At 40.5% G+C, this 21,965-nt stretch overlaps 1 protein-coding gene across 2 annotated transcripts; it reads left to right on the forward strand.

The window, feature by feature from the left end:
• Positions 1–1,465: 1,465 nt before the first annotated feature.
• Positions 1,466–21,934, forward strand: cdcp2 (CUB domain containing protein 2). Of its 2 annotated transcripts, XM_036556710.1 has the most exons (9): positions 1,466–1,764; positions 3,553–3,644; positions 5,033–5,148; positions 7,749–8,552; positions 13,958–14,305; positions 16,655–16,996; positions 18,594–18,947; positions 19,839–20,017; positions 21,585–21,934. In XM_036556710.1, exons 1-9 carry the CDS (start codon positions 1,492–1,494, stop codon positions 21,894–21,896), a joined length of 2,820 nt encoding a protein of 939 aa, XP_036412603.1. In that variant the 5' UTR covers positions 1,466–1,491; the 3' UTR covers positions 21,897–21,934. The 2 variants fall into 2 exon arrangements, with proteins under 2 accessions (XP_036412603.1, XP_036412604.1); XM_036556711.1 differs by lacking the exons at positions 1,466–1,764; positions 3,553–3,644; positions 5,033–5,148; positions 7,749–8,552 and adding an exon at positions 10,798–10,959.
• Positions 21,935–21,965: the final 31 nt, after the last annotated feature.

Consider the following 21,965-nt stretch of genomic DNA (forward strand, 5'->3'; position numbering starts at 1 on the left):
ACCATGATTTTTAAGTGTGTACTTGACTTTAGGTATGAAAAAACCACCAACAACAAAATAGCATTTATAAATAATAAAGTACATGAGAAAGATGGTGTCGTTTTTATGTACCAGACTTTATGAATAAAAAATTCCCAACAATAAAACAACATGAATAAAAAGTCTAGTCGTAATTCCAAAATGAATGGGTTGATATGGAGCATTTGAGCAAAATCATAGTTTGTAAATGCTTAAACATTATTTATGTAAAAGAATACAATCATTTCCTGAACACAGAACAGCATAAAACATTTTAACACTGCTGTCATATTTTTAAGAGCTTTTAAACTCTTATAGTTATATGACGTCAGTGAGCGCGAACAGCCAATGAGCTTCTCCGCTCGCCAATCAATCAGCGCTCACTAGCAGTAAAGCCCGCCTTCTGTTGCCCAAAACCCGTTTGCTGTAGAATATAGGACAAATATAGGCAGAGCCGGTTTGTGAGGAGTCTGGCTTCTTCCTATTTCCCCCGTTATATCAAAAACAGGACTGCTAAACAGCAGAGGGCGCCCGCGAGCGAGTACTCAATGAATAGGAGTAAATGGAGCTCAAAGGCTAAAAACGACAAGGTAAAATAGTTTCTAATCACTCGCCCAGAACTTTCCTTTAATTTTAGAAAGTAGAAGGATGTATTTTACTAAAAAACAAAGAAATCTCACCTAAATATTTCCTTTTTTCTACAGCAAACAGGTTTAGGGCAGCAGAAGGCGGGCATTACTGCTAGAGCGTGATGATTGATTGGCGAGCAGAGCAGCTCATTGGCTGTTCGTGCTCACTGACATCATGGACGTACATGAGGCGCTGTTATAAACTCCTATAACTCGAGTTTAAAAGCTCTTAAAAATATAACAGCGGCGTTCAAATGTTTTATAATATTCAGTGTTCAGGAAATGATTGTATTCTTTTACAATAAAAATGTTTAAGCATTTATAAACTACTATTTTGCTCAAATGCTCCAAATCAACCCATTCATTTTGGACTTGCTCGGGAGCGCCCTCTAGCGTTTGAGAAACCCAGAAGACATTAGAGTGGTGATTCTCCTCTCTACAAGTTCTCTGATATAGGTACGTTTTCTTTGCTTTTTAGTGAAATACATCCTACTACTTTCTAAAATTAAAGGAGAGTTCTGGGCGAGTGATTAGAAACTATTTTAACTTGTTTTTAGCCGTTGAGCTCCACTTACTCCCATTCATTGAGGACTCGCTCGCGGGCGCCCTCTGCTGTTTAGCAGTCCTGTTTTTGATATAACGGGGGAAATAGGAAGCGGCCAGACTCCTCATAAACCAGCTCTGACCCGTTCCCTTTGTTATAAGATGACGCAATCTTGTAACACAATCCTTATTGTCCGCCTAAGGCTAGCTGGGCTCCCCCCTCACACAGAGAATTTGTAGATAAATAAACCCGGCTCTGCAGCAACTACTGGAGGCCGGGGCGAGTTTGCTGAGTCCGGCCATGTCGAGAAGGCGCTGTGTTCTCCGCTGTGAGGGGAAATCTCCGCTGTACGCTTTGCCGAAGGCAGAACCACAAAGAAGCCAGTGGCTGAGGTTCGTTTTCCCCTCGGTTCCCTCCACCGTCCCGAACGTCGTGCTGTGCGCCCGGCACTTCACGGAGGACAGCTTCAGGAACCGAGCGCAGTTCAACGCCGGGTTCTCGCAGCTCTTACTCCTGAAAGACGGGGCGCTTCCAACTCTGTGTGGCCCAGCGGGAGATTCAAGGTCCCAACCTGTAAGTGAGCATTACTGTTTGCGGATTTGTGACGTTTATAACAGACAAGGCAGCGCTGAAGTGTGGAGCCGTTGGCTGTAGCTGAGCCGCAGAGCCAGTGCTCATCTGCAGGCTTCCCGGCTGACTGACGAGGCTAACTCGCCAACTAATCTCTTATTTGCTCCGTAGTTCTGTATGAAATGAATCAGTACACAGTAAATACGAGCTCGGGCACTGACTCGGTCCCTAGAGGGGGGGACACTGAGACACTGACCGCTCAATTCCGTGGTAACACGGATGGTAAAGCAGCAAAACAGTACGCAACGACAAACTAACTTCACCACCACCAAGTGGACTGGAAAGCTCGTTAGCTGCACTGTGATTAGCCATACTGTCATTTTTAGGATGGAATATTTCAGCCATTTCTTGAACTTTCTCATTTTGTTGACATTGAGACCCAGATTCAGATGTATGTCAGTCAAACACAGCAGTGTTTACTAACATTAAGCCTTTCTTCAGGCGATTCACACCGCTAGCATAAATGCTAATTACGTTAGCATCGCAAGCGCCAAGCTAACCGTACGTAAATAAGTTCATAGCGACTGTAGCTAAAACACAGTCAGCTGGCGACTGAATAGATATTCACATAAAACTTAAGTTACATTACATCTGATCCCTTTTAGTAAAGATTTGAAATTAAAGTCTGTAACTGAATATTTTCGAAGGGGCCTGGCTGGTTAGCACGTTAGCAGGTCAGTCTACTCCAGTGTTGTGGTTCATAGAATCTGCAAATAAAGTGCAACGCTTGTGAAACACGGTGCGTTTAATAGGGTTATTACGGTAAATATAGCGTGTAATTATTTTGTAAGTAGTTAGTGGTAAACATTACTTAAATTGATTTACTTACACTACATTAATTGTCCATTTTAGCTCTGCTTACCAAATACACTCTTAAAAAGATGGTTATTTAAGGTTTCTTTAGTAAAAACAATGATTCTATACAGAACCATGAACACTCAAGGAGCCCTTTGCATGATCAGAGGATTCTTTGCATCATAAAAGTGTTCTTCAGACTGACGGAGAACGTGTTGTAGATGGTTCTACATAGAATCTTTTTGAAAATATTTCTATATAGCACCAAAAAGTGTTCTTCTATTGTGACAAGTTTGATACCGTAAATCGTATCAGAAGAACCCTTTTTGGTGCTATATAGAAACATTTTCAAAGAGATTCTGTATAGAACCGTATACAACACGTTCTCCATCAACCTGCAGAACCAGTTCACCATGCAAAGAACCTTTAAAGCATGCCAAGGGCTCTTTGAGTGTTCATGATTCTATATTGAACCATCAGTGTTGTGGTTCATAGAATCAGCAAATAAAGTGCAATGCTTGTGAAACAGCGTGTTTAATAGGGTTATTACGGTAAATATAGCGTGTGATTATTTTGTAAGTAGTTAGTGGCAAACATTACTTAAAGGCTCCTAGGTTAAAGTAAATCATGAGCAAAATTTGGTAAGAGAAATGCACATTTCATACTTTTTCCAGGTGAAGAGGCATGTGAGAGAACACAGCTTTCAAAAGTGCAAAACTGTTTTTAATTGATGCAATTATTCATAACAATTATAAGACACGTCATTGTAATATACATCACTATTACACTAAAAAGGTAAAACAACTGCTGTAAAATAATCTAATTCTCCAATTTCAAACTTTCTGAAAGTCAAGGTGCAGGCGTGACGCTGTTTCCTGTCAGGGAGTGTGGTCAGAGAATACACCTGATTTCCTCTTTATTCCTTGCATTCTCTAGCACATCACACATGGACGGCCAACTGATACTAGCCCCATCCCTGTGGATGACAGGGCCGAGACTGCAGCCTGCAGACCCCGTCAACAGAAACGGTATGTTTTTATTGCTTCGCCTCTTCTAGAATGAATTTAGCATCAATAGTCTGAGCAAAGAACAGTTCCTTTGGCTGACAAACATGTACAGGAGAGAGTACAAACATGGAATAAAACAGGTTACGGCACTACCATTCCAAGGTTTTATGAGCACTTGCTTGTTTTTATTCATTTGTATTATTCTATATATAATAAGACTGAAGTCTTGTAGATTTATATGTAAGTTTAAATCTTACAAACTGGACACCAAATGTTTTTTTGAGATGTTTTGTTCAGTATTTCATAGATTTTTAGATACTGTAACTGTATACTGTAAATTATGTACCTTAACAATGTATTTGCAGTCATTTTTTTCTCAAGGTATCTACCTGTTACCCTGATTACCACTTTTCTAATATGAGGCGTTCTGGATTATTGTTATTTGATCTTCATTTTCAGTGTTCTACATCTTATTTAGTCAGTCAGAATCTTCTAGGGCTCCGTTCATCATTAAGAGCTACGTTCATTACAAGCCTCATTCCTCAAATCCGATTTTTTGCTCAAATCCGATCTCTCTGACACTCGTTTAGGTAAGTGACTCAAATCTGTCATTAATGTGACGAACTGGTGTCCTGAAATGACCCTCATGAGCTCATCCTACTCAGTAACGTCACGTGAATGAATCACGTTCATCATCAGCACAAACTAACGAGCAGAACGAGCTTCACTGAGAAGATAATTAACTCTGATCAGCTCTCAGCTTCATTATTAGAGCGAGACGAAGGAGAAAAAGGTGAGATGAGCTGCTTTTCCACCGTTTACAGGCTTTAACTTCTGTTCGGTGCTGCTGCCATGGTAACGCTGAATGATGGCGCACGCACAGTGGAAAAAAGCACATGAATTCTGATCTGAGCATCACATTAAGGTCACATGGCCACTAATCGGATACGTATCTGATCTAGGACCACATATGAAAGTGTCTCAGGTCGGATTTGAAGAGATCAGATTTGTGTGTCCACACAGCACTGAAAACATCAGATCTGAGTCAGATTAGGGCAGAAAATCGGATTTGTGCCACTTAAACCTGGTAATGTGAACGTAGCCTTATATAGACATCTAACATTTTTACTGCTTCCCACTAATTAGTTGAAAGCAAGTATTGGCATACTGATTTAATTTTATACATTTATCTGCATCCAGATTTTTTATATAGATTTATACATAAATTATAAACATATAATACAAATTGTATTAGGTTTTGTATTATTCAAAACAGTGACTGCAAAACTTTGGGTGGTAGTTTTGGTGGTAGTTTACTAAAATCTCTAATTTTCAGCAAGTTTTAATAATGTAATCAAAACAAAATCTGTGATAATTAGAACTGAATGGGTGATATTTTGCATTTCCAGGCATTGTCCGGCCCCAGTTCCCCTTGGGGACGTGAATCACAACAAAGACACCATGGTGTGGCTATCCAATGCTACAGCTGCTGGTGAAGCTCAAGAGAAAACTGAAGAATCAAAAGGTGTGTTTACTTCCCTACAGCTTTTGCACATCAGCCAAGTATCAGCATCTTCAGGTCAGGGAATCTTTGTGAGTCACTAGCCACATTTATATGCAGCCTGATGATCCATTAATAATACAACTAACAGCTCGATCGGAACAGAATACGTCCATGTAAACACCTCAGTCGGAATAGACTAGTCTGATTGAGGCCATTCGGAACATAGTTTCTATCCGATTGATCGAGGTGTGTAATCCAGTAAATAATCCGTTAAATAGAAGAATAATATCCGTGTAAATGTCTGTATCTGATTACATTCCTTATCAGAAAGTTTAAGTTCGTTCTGATCATGTTCGTCACGTCATAGTGAAAGTTTATACCGTTCAACATGGTGGAGCAGAAACTGGTCTGCAGAGGAGACGAAGTTTCCGTTCTGATCTTTAAAAGACGGCGGTGGGACGGACGTCCATCTTATGTGTCTCAGAACACGACGTCTTCCTCTCGGCCTTCTTTAATAAGGACATGTGAAGGACGTTTTCCTGAGTCTGACATCATTTTAAAGTAATTAAAAACACAAGCACTGCTCACTGCTGCTCATCTCACTCTGACTGGACTCACGTGATGCTCGTTGTCATAGTAACGCCTACACTAAGTGGTTCTCTACGCATGCATGTCATTTTGAATCTGATTACTTGTAGTGAGCATGTAAACAGAGATTTTCCATCAGATTGTTGAGTAGAGTGAGCATAAACACCTCATTCTTAATCTATAATCGGAATGTATTTAATCGCATTTGCTTAAAGCAGAACTATTATTAATAGTTTCATATCCAACATAACATTTAAAGCTGGAACAAAATGGTTGATTCAGTTTACTTTGTGTAGACTGTATATAGGCAGCAGATCTGTCCGTGTCAACAGAGCCTGTTTTCTTTGCAGCAGGCCTTCTCTAAACAACAGTGTGTTTCTCTAAACAAAACTTGTAAAATCATATATGGTTTGAAAATTTAAAAACGGGGTCAAAGGGTTAAGGGTTCTAGATAGGAAGGTTAGGTACCTGACTAACTTGTCCGCCTCATCTGAAGAGTCATATGTCATTTGAGTGATCTATTTTCTCCATTGTAATGATGATTAAACGGCTGCAGTAAGCTATTAGGCCTTCTAGCAGTCATATTAGCTGTCTGCCCTCTTTCTGTGTTCACCAATAAAAAACAATACTGAAAAAGATATTTTAACGTAAGTTAACATACTGAGGCTTTTCTAAGTAATGGAGATGCATGTTTTTTTATGTATAATATTTCAAACAGCCGGTTCTCAAAAATCCACCACAAAGCAGTTAGTCCAACCTTCGAGGTATGTCATGAGAAGGGGGTTTTCCTAGTCTTTGAACTGGAAACTCTCACTCTGGAGACTATTTCAGCACCATTATATAATGAAGCAATAAGCCACGAGAGGCTGTGGGTTACTGCGATCAGTGCGTCACTGCCTTGAGTGGCTTATTGCTTTTATAAAACGACGGCCAACATAAAATATATTAAAATACACAATATTTTAGATAATTATTTAAGTTATTATTAATAATAACCGACATAAGCATTCCGCCAAGAAATGTACTTTCTTTACAGTACAGTATGGTATCATTGCTAAGCAACCATTGACCGCTGAATGAGGAGAAGAACGTTTGGTCGCCAATCACTGTAAACTACAGACATTTCATGATTTTTATAACTTTTATCGTATAACAGTGAACATATGATAACACATCACTGTTTAATACAAATACTTTCAGTTTATAAGAACTTTTTGGTCACTAAATTACCACCGTGAGTCGTCTGCCAGTCTGACGGCGCCACTTTTCTCACGCTGGGGCTGAATCTCAAATGGCTCCCTGCTCCCTACATAGTGCACTACGTAGGAATTTAAATACTGACTCCCGCAGCCCAACAGAGCCAAATATCGCTAAAAATGGTTATTTGGGATTCATCCACATTCACACTCGACAATAAGTGCACTATTTGACAGCAGAAGCTAGAATTTCTAAACTTAATGTTACACAGCAGACTATTTAGCTAGGGAGTACAGAGCCGTTTGGGATTCAGCCTGGGTTTGACGCGACTTCTGACTGAAATGGACATTTGAAGCATGTGAGACATTCAGGTGACATTCTTTAGACTTTTATACTGCTGTATTACAGTTAATCTTACCGTAAGTACTTTAATTCAAGCCGTGATATTGATATTGGAGTTGTTTAGGCTGTTGGCTCTTTTAGCCTGTTAGCTATCTGACCAGCCGAGTTCTAGATAAGAAAATAAGTTGTCAGCCCCTCAGTTTAAACAAAAACGGGTTCTTACTTCATCAATACACTCAGTGCTCCGTGCGATCACCGTCAGAGTCAAAGATTAATCCATTAACAGTAGAAGGGTTTTTTCGTGTTGTGGCGCAGTGATACAGAGTTCAGTCGCTGTGAGGCGGTCACAGCCGTGGTATATCGTGGATTTTACAATGGCTTTGAACGCAGCTCAGCCAGTCAGATTTCAGGACCGGAACTATCCGTTTTAAAATGCGAAATATTCCATATTTGCAGTAAGTTATACATTTTTTCTTTTTTGTTTTGTTTTCCAGGACAGGCACGTATGCAGCAAACACACGGTGAGACAAGCATGATGACTGAAAACACCCAAGGAGGCGCGAGAACAACAGTGAGAAAGCAGCAGGAAGAGACTGAAGCCCTTAAAAAGCAAAAACAGCAGGAGTGTTTAACACCTAACAGAAGCTTATTGAACTGTGGGCGTTTGACACCTGAAGCAGTTCACTACAGCACTGTTCCCAAGTACTTTGAGTACTGCACAGGATTTTCCTACGACCAGTACAACAACCTCTGCGCCTTTTTTGGACTTCCCAGCAGCGCCCACGCCCCACAGTCTGAGGTGCCGCTTACGTTTCTGAGGTTGACTAAGTCAGTCAAAAGCGTGCCACTGCGTGTGCAGTTCTTACTCGTTCTTATGAAACTAAGGAACAACTTCGATGTAAAAGATTTGGCGTTCAGATTTCAGATCGATCCTCCAAGCGTGAGCATCATTTTCCGCTCGTGGATCCCCTACTTATATAACAAGTTAGGTCAGATACCAATGTGGCCTCACAGAGACGTAATCGCTTCCCAGATGCCCACAGACTACAAAAAGGACTATCCGACAACGTTTGCGATCTTGGATTGCACCGAGATTAAAAGTTATTCCGAGCACAAGTCGGCGGGTAAGTGCCTGATAGCTTGCGACCCCCGCGGGTCCGTGATGTTTGTGTCAAATCTGTTCGCTGGGTCTGTGTCCGACAGGGAAGTGTTCAATCAGTGTGGAATTACAACACAGCTTAAAAGTCTCGTCATGTGTGGCTACCTTCATAAAGGGGACGCACTGATGGCACAGAAAGGCTTCCTCCTCGACAACGACGTCAAGAAACTAGGGCTCAAACTTGACGTGTCTCCCACTGCAAAATCTAGGGCACAGACTTGTAGCATGGGCACACAGACCACCAAGACAGCGGCCAAGCACAGGGTGCTCGTCGATAGAGCAATAGGCAAAATCAAGAAGTTCAAGATTGTGTCAAACAGGGTTTCACACACAGGACTGAAGAACATCAATGAGATCTGGTTTGTGGTAAGCATGCTGTCCAACTTTCAGCCCCACATCATTTAAAAATTGATGACTTGTGCTGACCTGGTAGCTTGAAGCACTTTCTAATGGGGATCCCTCTCGCCATACTGATGGCTACAAAGGAGCCTTATTGAGTTTCTGAGGCGTGCCTCAGGAAGGCCATGTCCAGGGCCGATTCTGAATGTTTGAGGGCCATAAGCGACCTCAAAGTCAAAGAGAAAGAACAGGAGTTTCCAAAACTGGAGAATTATCGTAGGACAGAGAAAATACTTTCATCTTCTAAAGACCTCAACACTGTGGGTCTGAAAGGATGTGTAGCTGTCAAGACAAAGAGGAAATGGACAAAAAGAAAAGCATTTGCTCAATCAAACTGGACATCTGAGGTGCAGGGTCAGGTCTGAAGGACTGATGAAATGGCTAAATTTGTAACGAGATTACTTGAATCCTGCAAAGAACATGCTAAACCAACTTCTAAGACTGAACTTTGGATGTGCAGAGAAATATCTTCTAGAAGGCAAAGAGTGGACACACTAAATACAGAACAACAGTGGGTTTAAGGTCTGATTGTGAACCTTAAATAAGTTTCTCCAGGTGAAAAGTTCGTATTTGTACCTTTTCATAACCGAATGTTTTAAAACAGAACGCTAAAATAAAAGCCTGGAGACGAGACGGGGTGTGTGGAGTCAATATGACTTAAAATACGATTTCAGTGGATTATGGTTCAGTTATGTTACTGTAAAGGTACTGAGATGCACCCTTGAGGGTCCCACCTCAGTGACAAGAGGGGTCCTGCCCCAGTGACAGTTTACTACCTTTATTTCTGAGCATGTAGTGATAAAAGAAATTATATTAGGTGGTTGAGGCTTTATTGTAATTTTCTGTTACTTATGTTTTTTACGTTTTCTGTTTTTATTATTATTATTATTATTATTATTATTATTATACTGACACTGAAAAATTAGTCATTTGTACTTAATGGCCGTTTCGCCTGGAAATTAAATAAATAGTGGCCTCTAATTTTGCACAGTACTGTATATCTGTCGCTGATGTCCCTGTAAGATAGTTAGTGCATTCAATGCACTCAATAAACTAATCGTAATCTGATTTCTTCTGTTTATCTGATTATTTGAATGGTCATGTAATCAGCACACTCCGATTTCTTAGATCGGAGTAAGGTCTAGAAATCCGATAAAGAGAGCTGGATTTTAGCTCAGTAATCAGATTTCTCAGTGTGAACTCTTACTCTGATTTCTTTCGGATGTCTCAGTCTGTGCATGTGCGAAAACAAACTGCAGTGCCAGGACTAAGTGACCAGCGTCACCGCAAGACGCAGCAAAACACTTTTGGAGCGACACTGAAACCAAAACCATGCTTGACGAAATGAAGGATTTAAATATTCTTCATCTTCTAGATGACATACGTTCATATTTTCACGTGAAGCGGCGCCTTTTATTTTTTTTATTAAAAACAAAAAAGTTTGTTTTTATATTACAATTACATCACGTCTTCTTCTGTGAGTTTATTGGCTGGTTGCAAAGCAGAAATCTGATTACTGTCTGACTCATGTAGACCCGGAGTTTCCCCATTATCTGATTACTCAAGTGCATGTAAACGCGTTGATCTGATTACTGACAAAATCTGATTTTCTGCAGTTATCGGATTATTACGTGCATGTGAACTCACTCATTGTCTTATTGTCCTGGGTGTGTTTTGTGTTCATATTTGTGGACAGTTCAGATATTTTGTGTTTGAACCAAAACCAAAAACCATGAATGCAGCATCAGTGGTGATGTTCTTGTTCGTGGTCCTACATCTGTTTCCTTACCTCATCGCTGTCTGTTAATAAAAGGCAGTACATGCTGGTATAACCATCATTAACATTTCATGCTGGCTTTCTAAACAGTGTCATGACAAGCCGCCGGTGTGCATTCGATAGTGTTCATTAATATGTAGAGGAGAAGGTGCGGGTGGCCCTCGGGTCAGATTCCACATCCAGGCCTGGACGGCGGCTGTGGCGTTGTGTTGCACTCGCAAGCTTTCATTCAGGAGTTTGACACGATTCCTGTTCTTTCTCACTCGCTTGTCCGCGGCCGACTGTCACAGCTGTCACAGTATGGATTTAAGGATCGCCTTCAGCTGCCTTCAGTTGCTGTGTGTTTTTGGAAAGGCCATTTCCAAGAAAGGTAAGACTGTTAGAGAGATGTAAAGGAAAGGCTTTCTTAATTAAAACTGCTGTATAAGCTGTTGCTCAGGGCCCCCGAGCCACCAGGGGACCCTCTGAGCACATAGCGCTTATTTACATCGATCAGGCATAACATTATGACCACCTCCTTGTTTCTACGCTCATTGTCCATTTTATCAGCTCCACTTACTGTATAGGTGCACTTTGTAGTTCTACAGTTACAGACTGTAGTCCATCTGTTTCTCTGATACTTTGTTAGCCCCCTTTTACCCTGTTCTTCAGTGGTCAGGACCCCCATGGACCCTCACAGAGCAGGTAGTATTTGGGTGGTGGATCATTCTGAGCACTGCAGTAACACTGACGTGGTGGTGGTGTGTTAGTGTGTGTTGTGCTGGTCTGAGTGGATCAGACACAGCAGTGCTGCTGGAGTTTTTAAACACTGTCCACTCACTGTCCACTCTATTAGACACTCCTACCTTGTCGGTCCATCTTGTAGATGTAAAGTCAGAGACGATAGCTCATCTGCTGCTGCACAGTTTGTGTTGGTCATCCTCTAGTCCTTCATCAGTGGTCACAGGACGCTGCCCACAGGATGCTGTTGGCTGAATATTTTTGGTTGGTGGACTATTCTCAGTCCAGCAGTGACACTGAGGTGTTTAAAAACTCCAGCAGCACTGCTGTGTCTGATCCACTCAGACCAGCACAACACACACTAACACACCACCACGGAGAATGTGCTGAAGATGTGAATATAGAATCTTTTTGAAATCGGTTCTATATAGAACCATAAAGGGGTCTTCTACTGTTACGATGTCAAACTTGTAACAATAGCAGAACCCATTTTGGTGCTGTATAGAACCCTTTTCAAAGAGGTTCTATACAGAACCATAAACAAGACATTCTCCATCAATCTGAAAGAACCATTTCATCATGCAAAGAACACTTTAGTCATGCAAAGGGTTCTTTGAGTGTTATTGATTCTATATAGAACTATTTTCTTTACTAAAGAACCTTTGAAGAAGCATCTTTTTAAGAGTGTAGATGCATAAATGGTTCTTCATGGTGGAAAACTTGTGTTTGGTTCTCTAAAGAACCTTGTAAAATGGTTCTTGATGGTACTACACAAGATGTAAAAAAAGATGGTTTTAAAAAAGATGGTTCTTCAAGGGTTCTTTAGTAAAGAAAATGGTTCTGTACCATGAAGGACCCTTTGCATGACTGAAGGGTTCTTTGCATCATGAAAGGGTTCTTCAGACTGATGGAGAATGTGCTGAAGATGTGAATATAGAATCTTTTTGAAATCGGTTCTATCTAGAACCAAAAAGGTTCTTCTACTGTTACAGTGTCAAGCTTGTACCAATAGCAGAATGCTTTTATGGTGCTATATAGAACCCTTTTCAAAAAGGTTCTATATAGCACAGAGCTTTTCACACCAAACCACTCAGAATGAGTTTGTTTTCATCTCAACCCTTTACTCGTGCAGAAATTTTGAAAAATCAGTGGAGTTCCCCTTTTAGGCCACCAGATGTTCAATAGCAGTCCTTAGCATTAATCTGTGTTTATTTACACACTTAAAAAAGATGGTTCTTCAATGATTCTTCAGTAAGAAAATGGTTCTATATAGAACCATGAACACTCAAAGAACCATTTGTGTGATCAAAAGGTTCTTTGCATCATTAAAGAGTTATTCAAATTGATGGGGAGTGTTTTATATGGTTCTATACAGCACCAAAAAGGGTTCTTCTACTGTTACACTGGTTCTTCAGGGGTTCTTTCATAAAGAAAATGATTCTATGTAGAACTATCAACACTCAAAGAACCCTTTGTATGACTAAAAGCTTCTTCAAATTGATGGAGTGTGTTTTATATGGTTCTAAAAGAACCTTTTTTAAAAAGCGTTCTATATAGCACCCAAAGGGTTCTTCTACTGTTATGTCAAGCCTGTAACAATGGAAGTACCCTTTTTGGTGCTATATAGAACCCTTTGCAAAAAAGATTCTATATAGAACCATCTACAGCACATTCTCCATCAATCTGAAGAACCATTACATGATGCAAACTCTTTAATCACACATAGGGTTCTTTGTTCATGGTTCTATGTAGAACAATTGTCTTTACTAAAGAACCCTTAAAGAACCATAATTTTTAAGTGTAGGTAATACATCTTCAGTAGTGACCATTAGGGGTGTAAATCTCTGACCTGAACTCGATTATACTACTATTCTTTAGGAAACGATTCAGTGAATCATGGAATCATAGTTTGCACCATGATTCCTGATGATTCAAAGGACCATTTGAATGCATAAATGGTTCTTCATGATGGAAAACTTGTGTTTGGTTCTCTAAAGAACCTTGTAAAATGGTTCTTGACAGGACTACACAGTTTAAAAAAGATGGTTCTTCAAGGGTTCTTTAGTAAAGAAAATGGGTTCTTTGCATCATGAAAGCCTCATTCAAATTGATGGGGAGTGTGTTTTATTTGGTTCTAAATAGCACCAAAAAGGTTCTTCTACTGTTAGACTTAAAATGAATCATGGAATCATAGTTCGCACCATGATTCAATTTGATTTTATTGCTTTGGTCCGACTATTTAACTTCATTTAAAATTGTTTTTTCTAATCATTTAGAGATTGTTACACTGCATTTAGGCATGTAACACCACTTATGCTTATGTTCCTAATCTGAACACACTGCCTGTTTTTAAACATCACAATAATTGTGTGAAAAGTTTCCTTTTAAAGAGGAATTCTGCCTGTTTTTCCCTAATTTTCTACATAATTAAACTCAGTTATAAAACAAACTTTCTGTGAGGGAGCTTTTAGAGGTGGACGTCTGGTTCCTATCACCACCACTGTGAACAATTCTGACTTTAAGTCTCTCTAGAACAGAGCGTTTCACACCAAACGACTCTGAATGACCACTGAACTGTGCAGAAAAATTCAGTGGAATTCCCCTTTAAACTCTGAGTCGTATTTCCTTAAACTTATTTCTTCATCCAGGTGTTAAATGTGGAGGAATCCTCTCTGCGACCAGCGGAAACATATCCAGCCCTAACTTCCCAGGCCTCTACCCGTATAACGTTGAGTGTTCGTGGCTGATCGTGGTGTCCGAGGGTTCCTCTGTGCTGCTGACCTTCCATCACTTCGAGCTGGAGTACCACATAGACTGCGCCTACGACTACATCAAGATCTATAACGGCATCTCGGAGGACGAAGGGAACCTGCTGGGGAAGTTCTGTGGAGATGTTTCTCCTCCACAGTTCAGCTCATCCTGGAACGTCATGTCCATCATCTTCCACTCTGACCGACATGTGGCCCACCGAGGCTTCTCTGTGGGCTACAGGAAAGGTGAAGGGCCTGCTCTCTTAGAGTATGATGGATATTTCATTTGGCTGACATATATATATATATATATACATATAACATCTATATACTCTCTATTACATCTCTATGTACTATACTGACCATATAGTTTCACTTTGTAGATCTACAGTTACAGACTGTAGTCCATCTGTTTCTCTGCATACTTTGTTACCCTGTTCTTCAGATGTCAGGCCCCCATGGACCCTCACAGAGCAGGTACTATTTGGGTGGTGGGTCATTCTCAGCACTGCAGTAACACTGACGTGGTGGTGGTGTGTTAGTGTGTGTTGCACTGGTGTGAGTGGATCAGACACAGCAGTGCTGCTGGAGTTCAGTGTCCAGCCAACAGCGTTCTGTGGGCAGCGTCCTGTGACCACTGATGAAGGACTAGAGGATGACCAACATAAACTGTGCAGCAGCAGATGAGCTATCGTCTCTGACTTTACATCTACAAGGTGGACTGACAAGGTAGGAGTGTCTAATAGAGTGGACAGTGAGTGGACACATTGTTTAAAAACTCCAGCAGCACTGCTGTGTCTGATCCACTCAGACCAGCACAACACACACTAACACACCACCACCACGTCAGTGTTACTGCAGTGCTGAAAATGATCCACCACCCAAATAGTACCTGCTCTGTGAGGGTCCATGGGGGTCCTGACCACTGAAGAACAGGGTAACAAAGTATGCAGAGAAACAGATGGACTACAGTCTGTAACTGTAGAACTACAAAGAGCTCCTATGTAGTAAGTGGAGCTGATAAAATGGACAATGGACATTAAGTGTAAATACAAGGAGGCGTACTTAATGAAGTGGCCAGTCAGTGTGTGTGTGTGCTTTAATCAATTATAATGATGTTTAATTAAGTATGCGCACATTGTTTTGCTGGAATAAAATTCTGTTTTCAGGCTCAAAAACCCGAACAAAATAATTTACTAAGAATGTTTACGAGGTGATCATGAGGTGTAAGCGCTGTGTTGTGCTTTTCAAAATCTTAAAAAGTTGAAGATGGTGCAGTTTTCTGACCCCATGAATGAAGAACTGCATGCAGGCGATGACCATTTATAGTCGTATGCAAAAGTTTGAACTCCCCCAGTCAAATTGTGTTTTGTTGATTTTCAAAGTGAAACTACATTAACACATTCTCTCCAGAGAACACACTTAAATATGACATTTTCTGCACATTTTAGTGCAATATTTCCATTTATTTTCTAAATTTCTCATATTGGAAAAAAATTTAATGTAAAATATAAAATGTGCCATAACTTTTGCACAGCCCACATTTTATATTTTATTCGTTTCAGCCAATAAACAGTAATTGTGTATTAAAATGTGCAGTGTGTTCTGTAGAGCTCTGTAGTATCAACAAAACATCATAATTTGACTTGGGCGCCCACTGATTTTTGGCCTCTGATGGAGAGAACTAAGCTGTAATGTTGAATTCTTGTGTCACACGTGTATATAAAATATCAGCATTGGCCCACAATTCCCAAGTCAGTGCATCACGATTGAATACCAAACTCAGTCATCTTGAAAACCAAATCAAAAAGCATATTTTTATATCTCTGACCCCACACAGACTTTAGATAAGATAAGAATTATTTATTAGATAATTTGATGTTATTATTTTGGTGCAATTCAAAATTTTACTTAAAAATACTTGATTATTATTATTATTATTATTATTTCAGCTATTCAAAAATCAATGCAGCTGAATCATTATAATGTACCGTTCATCCCTTGTCTGTATATTTGATCGGCCGTTAAAACTGGCTCATATTAAATGTTCAAGGATTTCAAATTTATTGACATTGGTGCCAATTATATTTGTTTAAATGTTGCGTAAGAAAATCACATTTTGAAATATGAACAACAGTCAGACATATTTGAGATTTCAGGTTATTCACCTGTTAAGAATACGTTTTAAGGTTATTTGTAAGTAGCTTATGCTATATTTATATCATTTAATATGCGAGTTTCTGCTGTTTAGAGTCATTTTTGACAATCAGTAAAGCAAATATAGCAACATCAGTTATCAAAATTACCTTAAAATTGACACAATTTAAGGAATTCTCATTTCTTCTTTAAAGGAAATATTTGAGAACTGTCAATCATATTCGGTAACGATCATATCAGTCAGTAAAGCACTGCTTAACTGTTTAGAGTTTGTTTTATTTTTGACCTTATAAGTTTGTATCGGTTGATATCAGTTATCGTAATTTTTTACCTTCTTAAAATCGGTATCGGTGATAAAACTGTCAGGTCGGTCCTCATATCACCTCTCTATGACTCAGTGGACTGCACTGATACCTCCTCCTCCTCTGTTTTGGGCAGATATGTGCGGTGGTGTGCTGACCGGACTCTCCGGAGTTATCTCCAGTCCAGGCTACCCGCTGGAGTACAGCAACAACGCTGACTGCTCATGGACAGTGCACGTGTCCAACCGCAGTGTGGTCAGCCTGGTCTTCCTGGACTTCCAGCTGGAGAACAATGAAGGATGTAACTTTGACTATATTGCCCTCTTTGACGGCCCCACGGTCAAACACCGGCACATTGGGAATTACTGTGGAAATGAGCGGCCTCCAAACACAGTGACCACCTCAAACCAGCTGCTGGTGGTGTTCAAGTCTGATTTTAACATCGGAGGCAGAGGATTCAAAGCCTACTACTACTCAGGTGAGACCACACTGTGACCTTTAGAAGCGTATAATAATTTAATTATTATTAACTATTAACAATAAGCACAGCTGGCAGTTCTTCCTCAAAGCGTTGCCGCTCTATCAGTAGGCTGGGGTTTCAGTTCAGCTGACGTAATCATAGCTTTTTTATTTAATGGTTTCAAATGTGGCCAATCAGGTTTTATAAGCAGAACTATTTGTTATATAATGTATATTTTAGGGGCGGCACGGTGGCTCAGTGGGTAGCGCTGTCGCCTCACAGCAAGAATGGCCTGGGTTCAATTCCCGGTCCGGCGACCAGGGTCATTTCTGTGTGGAGTTTGCCTGTTCCCCCCGTGTCTGTGTGGGTTTCCTCCGGGTACTCCGGTTTCCTCCCACAGTCCAAAGACATGCAGTCAGGCTGATTGGACATGCTAAAATTGCCCCTAGGTGTGAGTGTCTATGTGTATGTCTGTCTGTCTGCCCTGCGATGGACTGGCGACCTGTCCAGGGTGTATCCTGCCTTCCGCCCAATGACAGCTGGGATAGGCTCCAGCACCCCACCGTGACCCAGAAGGATAAGCGGTTTAGATGATGGATGGATATTTTATGGGGGTAACAATGTATGTATGCATCAGTCTACAAGTGGCAATTCAACAGCATCAAATCTGTAATGTTAGAACTGAATATAGTTCATTATAAATCAATCAATCAGTTAATAGTAATGATAGAATAATAAAATAATACAAATAAATAACAAAAATATAATAAATCAAATAATAAAACTTAAATATAAAACAAATATAAATATAAAAAATAAGAAACAATAAGACAAATCAGGACAATCACTTATTATAAAAAGAAATCAGAAATAAAAGTCAGTAAATAAAATTACTGATAAGGGTAAGAACAAAAAGGAGGAAACAACAATAATAGTAATGATAAAAAAAAAAATAATAAAAAAATAAATGGGAATAAAAATAATAAATCAACCAATAAAACAACCAAAAAAAAACTAAAATACATTACATAAAATTAACTAAAATATAAAAAACTGAGTCAAATAAATAGTTGCAGGCTGAGTGGAGGCGGTTAAAGATTAAACGTTTAAAATGGTCACCATTACGTGGAGTTTTAGAGATTGCTATAATAAATTAATAATAAAATACATTAATATAATATTTTTTAATAGTATTTACTGAAGTATATGCTCTTTTCCAAAAACTGCTTGTTGTTTTTACTGCCTGTGTTTCACTACTGTGTAAATAGTTCCTTTAGTCTCAATTTTCATTTGACTGAATCATTTTGTAAAAGATTCATAATGTAATCGAATCATTTTCGAGATTTACACCTCCAGAACACCTGATGAAGAGAACTTCAGTAATACAGTGTGAAACTACTAGAGTTCTGTAGTTTTGTATAATAATTCTATAATAATCAATCATATTTCACTGGTGATGAACTGTGGCTATTAGTACTCACTGCAGTTCAGGCCATAAATGTCAAAGCTTAAATATAAGATTATGTTTATGATCCTCAGAAATTCCTGTAGAACCACTGTAGCTTTTTCAGGAGGGAAATTTCAAATAAATTTAAAATTTCTCTACTTTTTGAAGGGGAGTGCCAGCAGATTCTTAAAGCGATCAGCGGGAACTTCACCAGCCCGAACTTTCCAAACATCTACCCCAACAACATCAACTGCCACTGGACCATCGTTCTGGCCGCCGGGTACAGGATTAAGCTCTTTTTCCCCGTGATGGAGTTGGAGGATCAGAACAGCCTGACGGACAGCTGTGACTTTGACTCCGTGGCTGTGTACGACGGGGGCACTGAGGCTGACCCTCTGCTCGGACGCTGGTGTGGGACAGAACAGCCTCCGTCCTTAACGTCGAAAACAAACAAGCTGCTGGTCGTCCTCAACACTGACCGCAACTCTGCTTTTAAAGGCTTTACTGCTTCCTATACAGGAGGTGAGCACCTTGTTTCAACGCTCATTGTCCATTTTATCAGCTCCACTTACTATATAGGTGCACTTTGTAGTTCTACAGTTACAGACTGTAGTCCATCTGTTTCTCTGCATACCTGTTAGCCCCCTTTTACCCTGTTCTTCAGTGGTCAGGACCCCCATGGACCCCATCAGAGCAGGTGCTATTAGGATGGTGGATCATTCTCAGCACTGCAGTAACACTGATGTGGTGGTGGTGTGTTAGTGTGTGTTGTGCTGGTCTGAGTGGATCAGACACAGCAGTGCTGCTGGAGTTTTTAAACACTGTGTCCACTCACTGTCCACTCTATTAGACACTCCTACCTTGTCGGTCCACCTTGTAGATGTAAAGTCAGAGGCGATAGCTCATCTGCTGCTGCACAGTTTTTGTCGGTCATCATCTAGTCCTTCATCAGTGGTCACAGGACGCTGCCCACAGGACACTGTTGGCTGGATATTTTTGGTTGGTGGACTATTCTCAGTCCAGCAGTGACACTGAGGTGTTTAAAAACTCCAGCAGCACTGCTGTGTCTGATCCACTCAGACCAGCGCAACACACACTAACACACCACCACCACATCAGTGTTACTGCAGTGCTGAGAATGATCCACCATCCTAATAGCACCTGCTCTGATGGGGTCCATGGGGGTCCTGACCACTGAAGAACAGGGTAAAAGGGGGCTAACAGGTATGCAGAGAAACAGATGGACTACAGTCTGTAACTGTAGAACTACAAAGTGCACCTATGTAGTAAGTGGAGCTGATAAATTGGACAATGAGCGTAGAAACAAGGAGGTGGTCATAATGTTATGCCTGATTGAGATTAGACATTATTATTATTATTTATAACACTGCACTCTGTATTTATGTGTTCCAGTGGTGCCAGTCAATGTAAGCTGCACCAGGACAGAGTTTCAGATTCAGATTTCCCTGCAGTCTTTGCCCCAGCTGGACCGTGAGAGTGTGTATTTGGGAAATCCGTCCTGTTCAGCCCAGCTGACCGCAACCACCTACAAGATACTGGCTCGATTCGTCAACTGTGGAACTGCTGGACAGGTAAACAGCTTGTGCAGAGATCTCAACCTACACATTACGCTCACTGGCCACTGTGCAAAAGTCAGAGACCCCCATTCATTTATTTAATTTCCAGTCAAAACAGCCATTAAGTAGAAGTTATTCATTTTTAGGTGGAGATAGGATATGAGATAATCCACCTGCATAAGGAAGGAGAAAGTGAAAAAATAAGAGGTAACAACCACCTGGAAGACCTGGTAGACACCAAAACTGCCCCCATCAGATAAACAGCACTTAAAGCTTTCATCTCTGAGAGAGAGGAGAAAATCAAGCTGCTTCAGATCTGAAAACATCCACAGGTGTTTCTGTCCATCCTTCCACTGTGAGAAGACGACTCAGCGCTGTGGGTCTGAAAGGATGTGTAGCTGTCAAGAAGAACCTCACTGAGAAAAGGAGACGGACACATCAAACAAAGAAGCTGAACGATGGACTGACCACCCCAGAGTCCAGACCTCAACACCACTGAATGTGTTTGATCACTTCAGAAAATGATCAACCAGCTTCTAAGACTGGACTGTGGAGGTGTGTCTGCAGATTCTTTGAGGAACTGAAAGTGAGGCTCCTGAAAAGAATGAAAGCTGTAATAAAGGTAAAGAGTGACTCACTAAATACTAAAAAAAAAATATTCACTTGTTTCTGTGCAATTTTCTGTTAAATGTTTTCAGTTTTTCATGATGCTAAAAAATGAATAACTTGTACTTCATAGCCATTTTTATTAGAGATTAAATAAATGAAGGGTGGTCTCTGTACTGTCTACATAACATACCTTATAGGTCAACTATATCGGTGTACAGTTACAGAGTGTAGCCCATCTGTTGCTGCACAGTTATAAGCCCCCCCGACCCCATTCATCATTACTATACATGCTGTTGGCTGGATATTTTTGGTTGGTGGACTATTCTCAGTCCAGCAGCGACACTGAAGTGTTTAAAAACTCCAGCAGCACTGCTGTGTCTGATCCACTCAGACCAGCGCAACACACACTAACACACCACCACCACGTCAGTGTTACTGCAGTGCTGAGAATGATCCACCACCCTAATAGTACCTGCTCTGTGAGGGTCCATGGGGGTCCTGACCACTGACGAACAGGGTAAAAGGGGGCTAACAAAGTATGCAGAGAAACAGATGGACTACAGTCTGTAACTGTAGAACTACAAAGTGCACCTATATAGTAAGTGGAGCTGATAAAATGGACAATGAGCGTAGAAACAAGGAGGTGGTCATAATGTTATGCCTGATCGGTGTATTAAAAAAACATTGAATATACAGAAATGTAACTGAGCTACTTACACAATAATGGAATGTAGACACAAACATTTTTTAAATAAAAAACAATTTTTTAAAATAAAATGTCCCAAAATTTTATGTTGGCTAAAAATTGGGCATATACTTTATTAAATATTATATTAATGGATCATAATAGATTCTACTGTTTCAACATTAATGCAGTTCACCTTCAGTTCAGTGGATCATGATACATTTTGACCCCTAAGCATCCGACTGGGCTTATTTACTTTACACTTCTACACGTATTTCTCTCCTGCAGAAACGGCGCAACATCACGATGCTGGTGAACACTCTCTACATCGACTTCTCTGACGGGAAACAGCAGAACGTTCAGGAATATGAGGTTCAGTGTGACGCCCAAAGAAAAGTGGCCATGGTCAGTATCATCTCAGTGGAGGAGCGCGTGCGGATGAACGAGCTCGCTCGACTTGCTGAGGTGTCCAGCAGCCAGGGAGCGGGAGAGAACTCAGAAACGGAGCCGCATGAGACCAGCGACATTGTCTTCATCAGTGTGTGCGTGCTGGCTGTTATCCTCATGCTGATTGCCATTGTGTGGCTGGTTCTTCTGTAGAGACTCAACATTTGAAGGGGAATTCCAGCAACATTGCAAAATTTCTGTATAATTCAAAGGTTAAGACAA

The sequence above is a fragment of the Colossoma macropomum genome, unplaced genomic scaffold (assembly GCF_904425465.1).
Source record: "Colossoma macropomum unplaced genomic scaffold, Colossoma_macropomum, whole genome shotgun sequence".
In the NCBI taxonomy this organism is placed as follows: Eukaryota; Metazoa; Chordata; class Actinopteri; order Characiformes; family Serrasalmidae; genus Colossoma; species Colossoma macropomum.

Bases quoted from the DNA above. Each gene is read 5' to 3' on its own strand.
- cdcp2 (XM_036556710.1), top strand. From the start codon at position 1,492: ATGTCGAGAAGGCGCTGTGTTCTCCGCTGTGAGGGGAAATCTCCGCTG. The intron at 3,645-5,032 runs GTATGTTTTTAT...TTGCATTTCCAG, and splicing joins AGACCCCGTCAACAGAAACG to GCATTGTCCGGCCCCAGTTC. The intron at 8,553-13,957 runs GCTTCCTCCTCG...TTCTTCATCCAG, and splicing joins CGCACTGATGGCACAGAAAG to GTGTTAAATGTGGAGGAATC.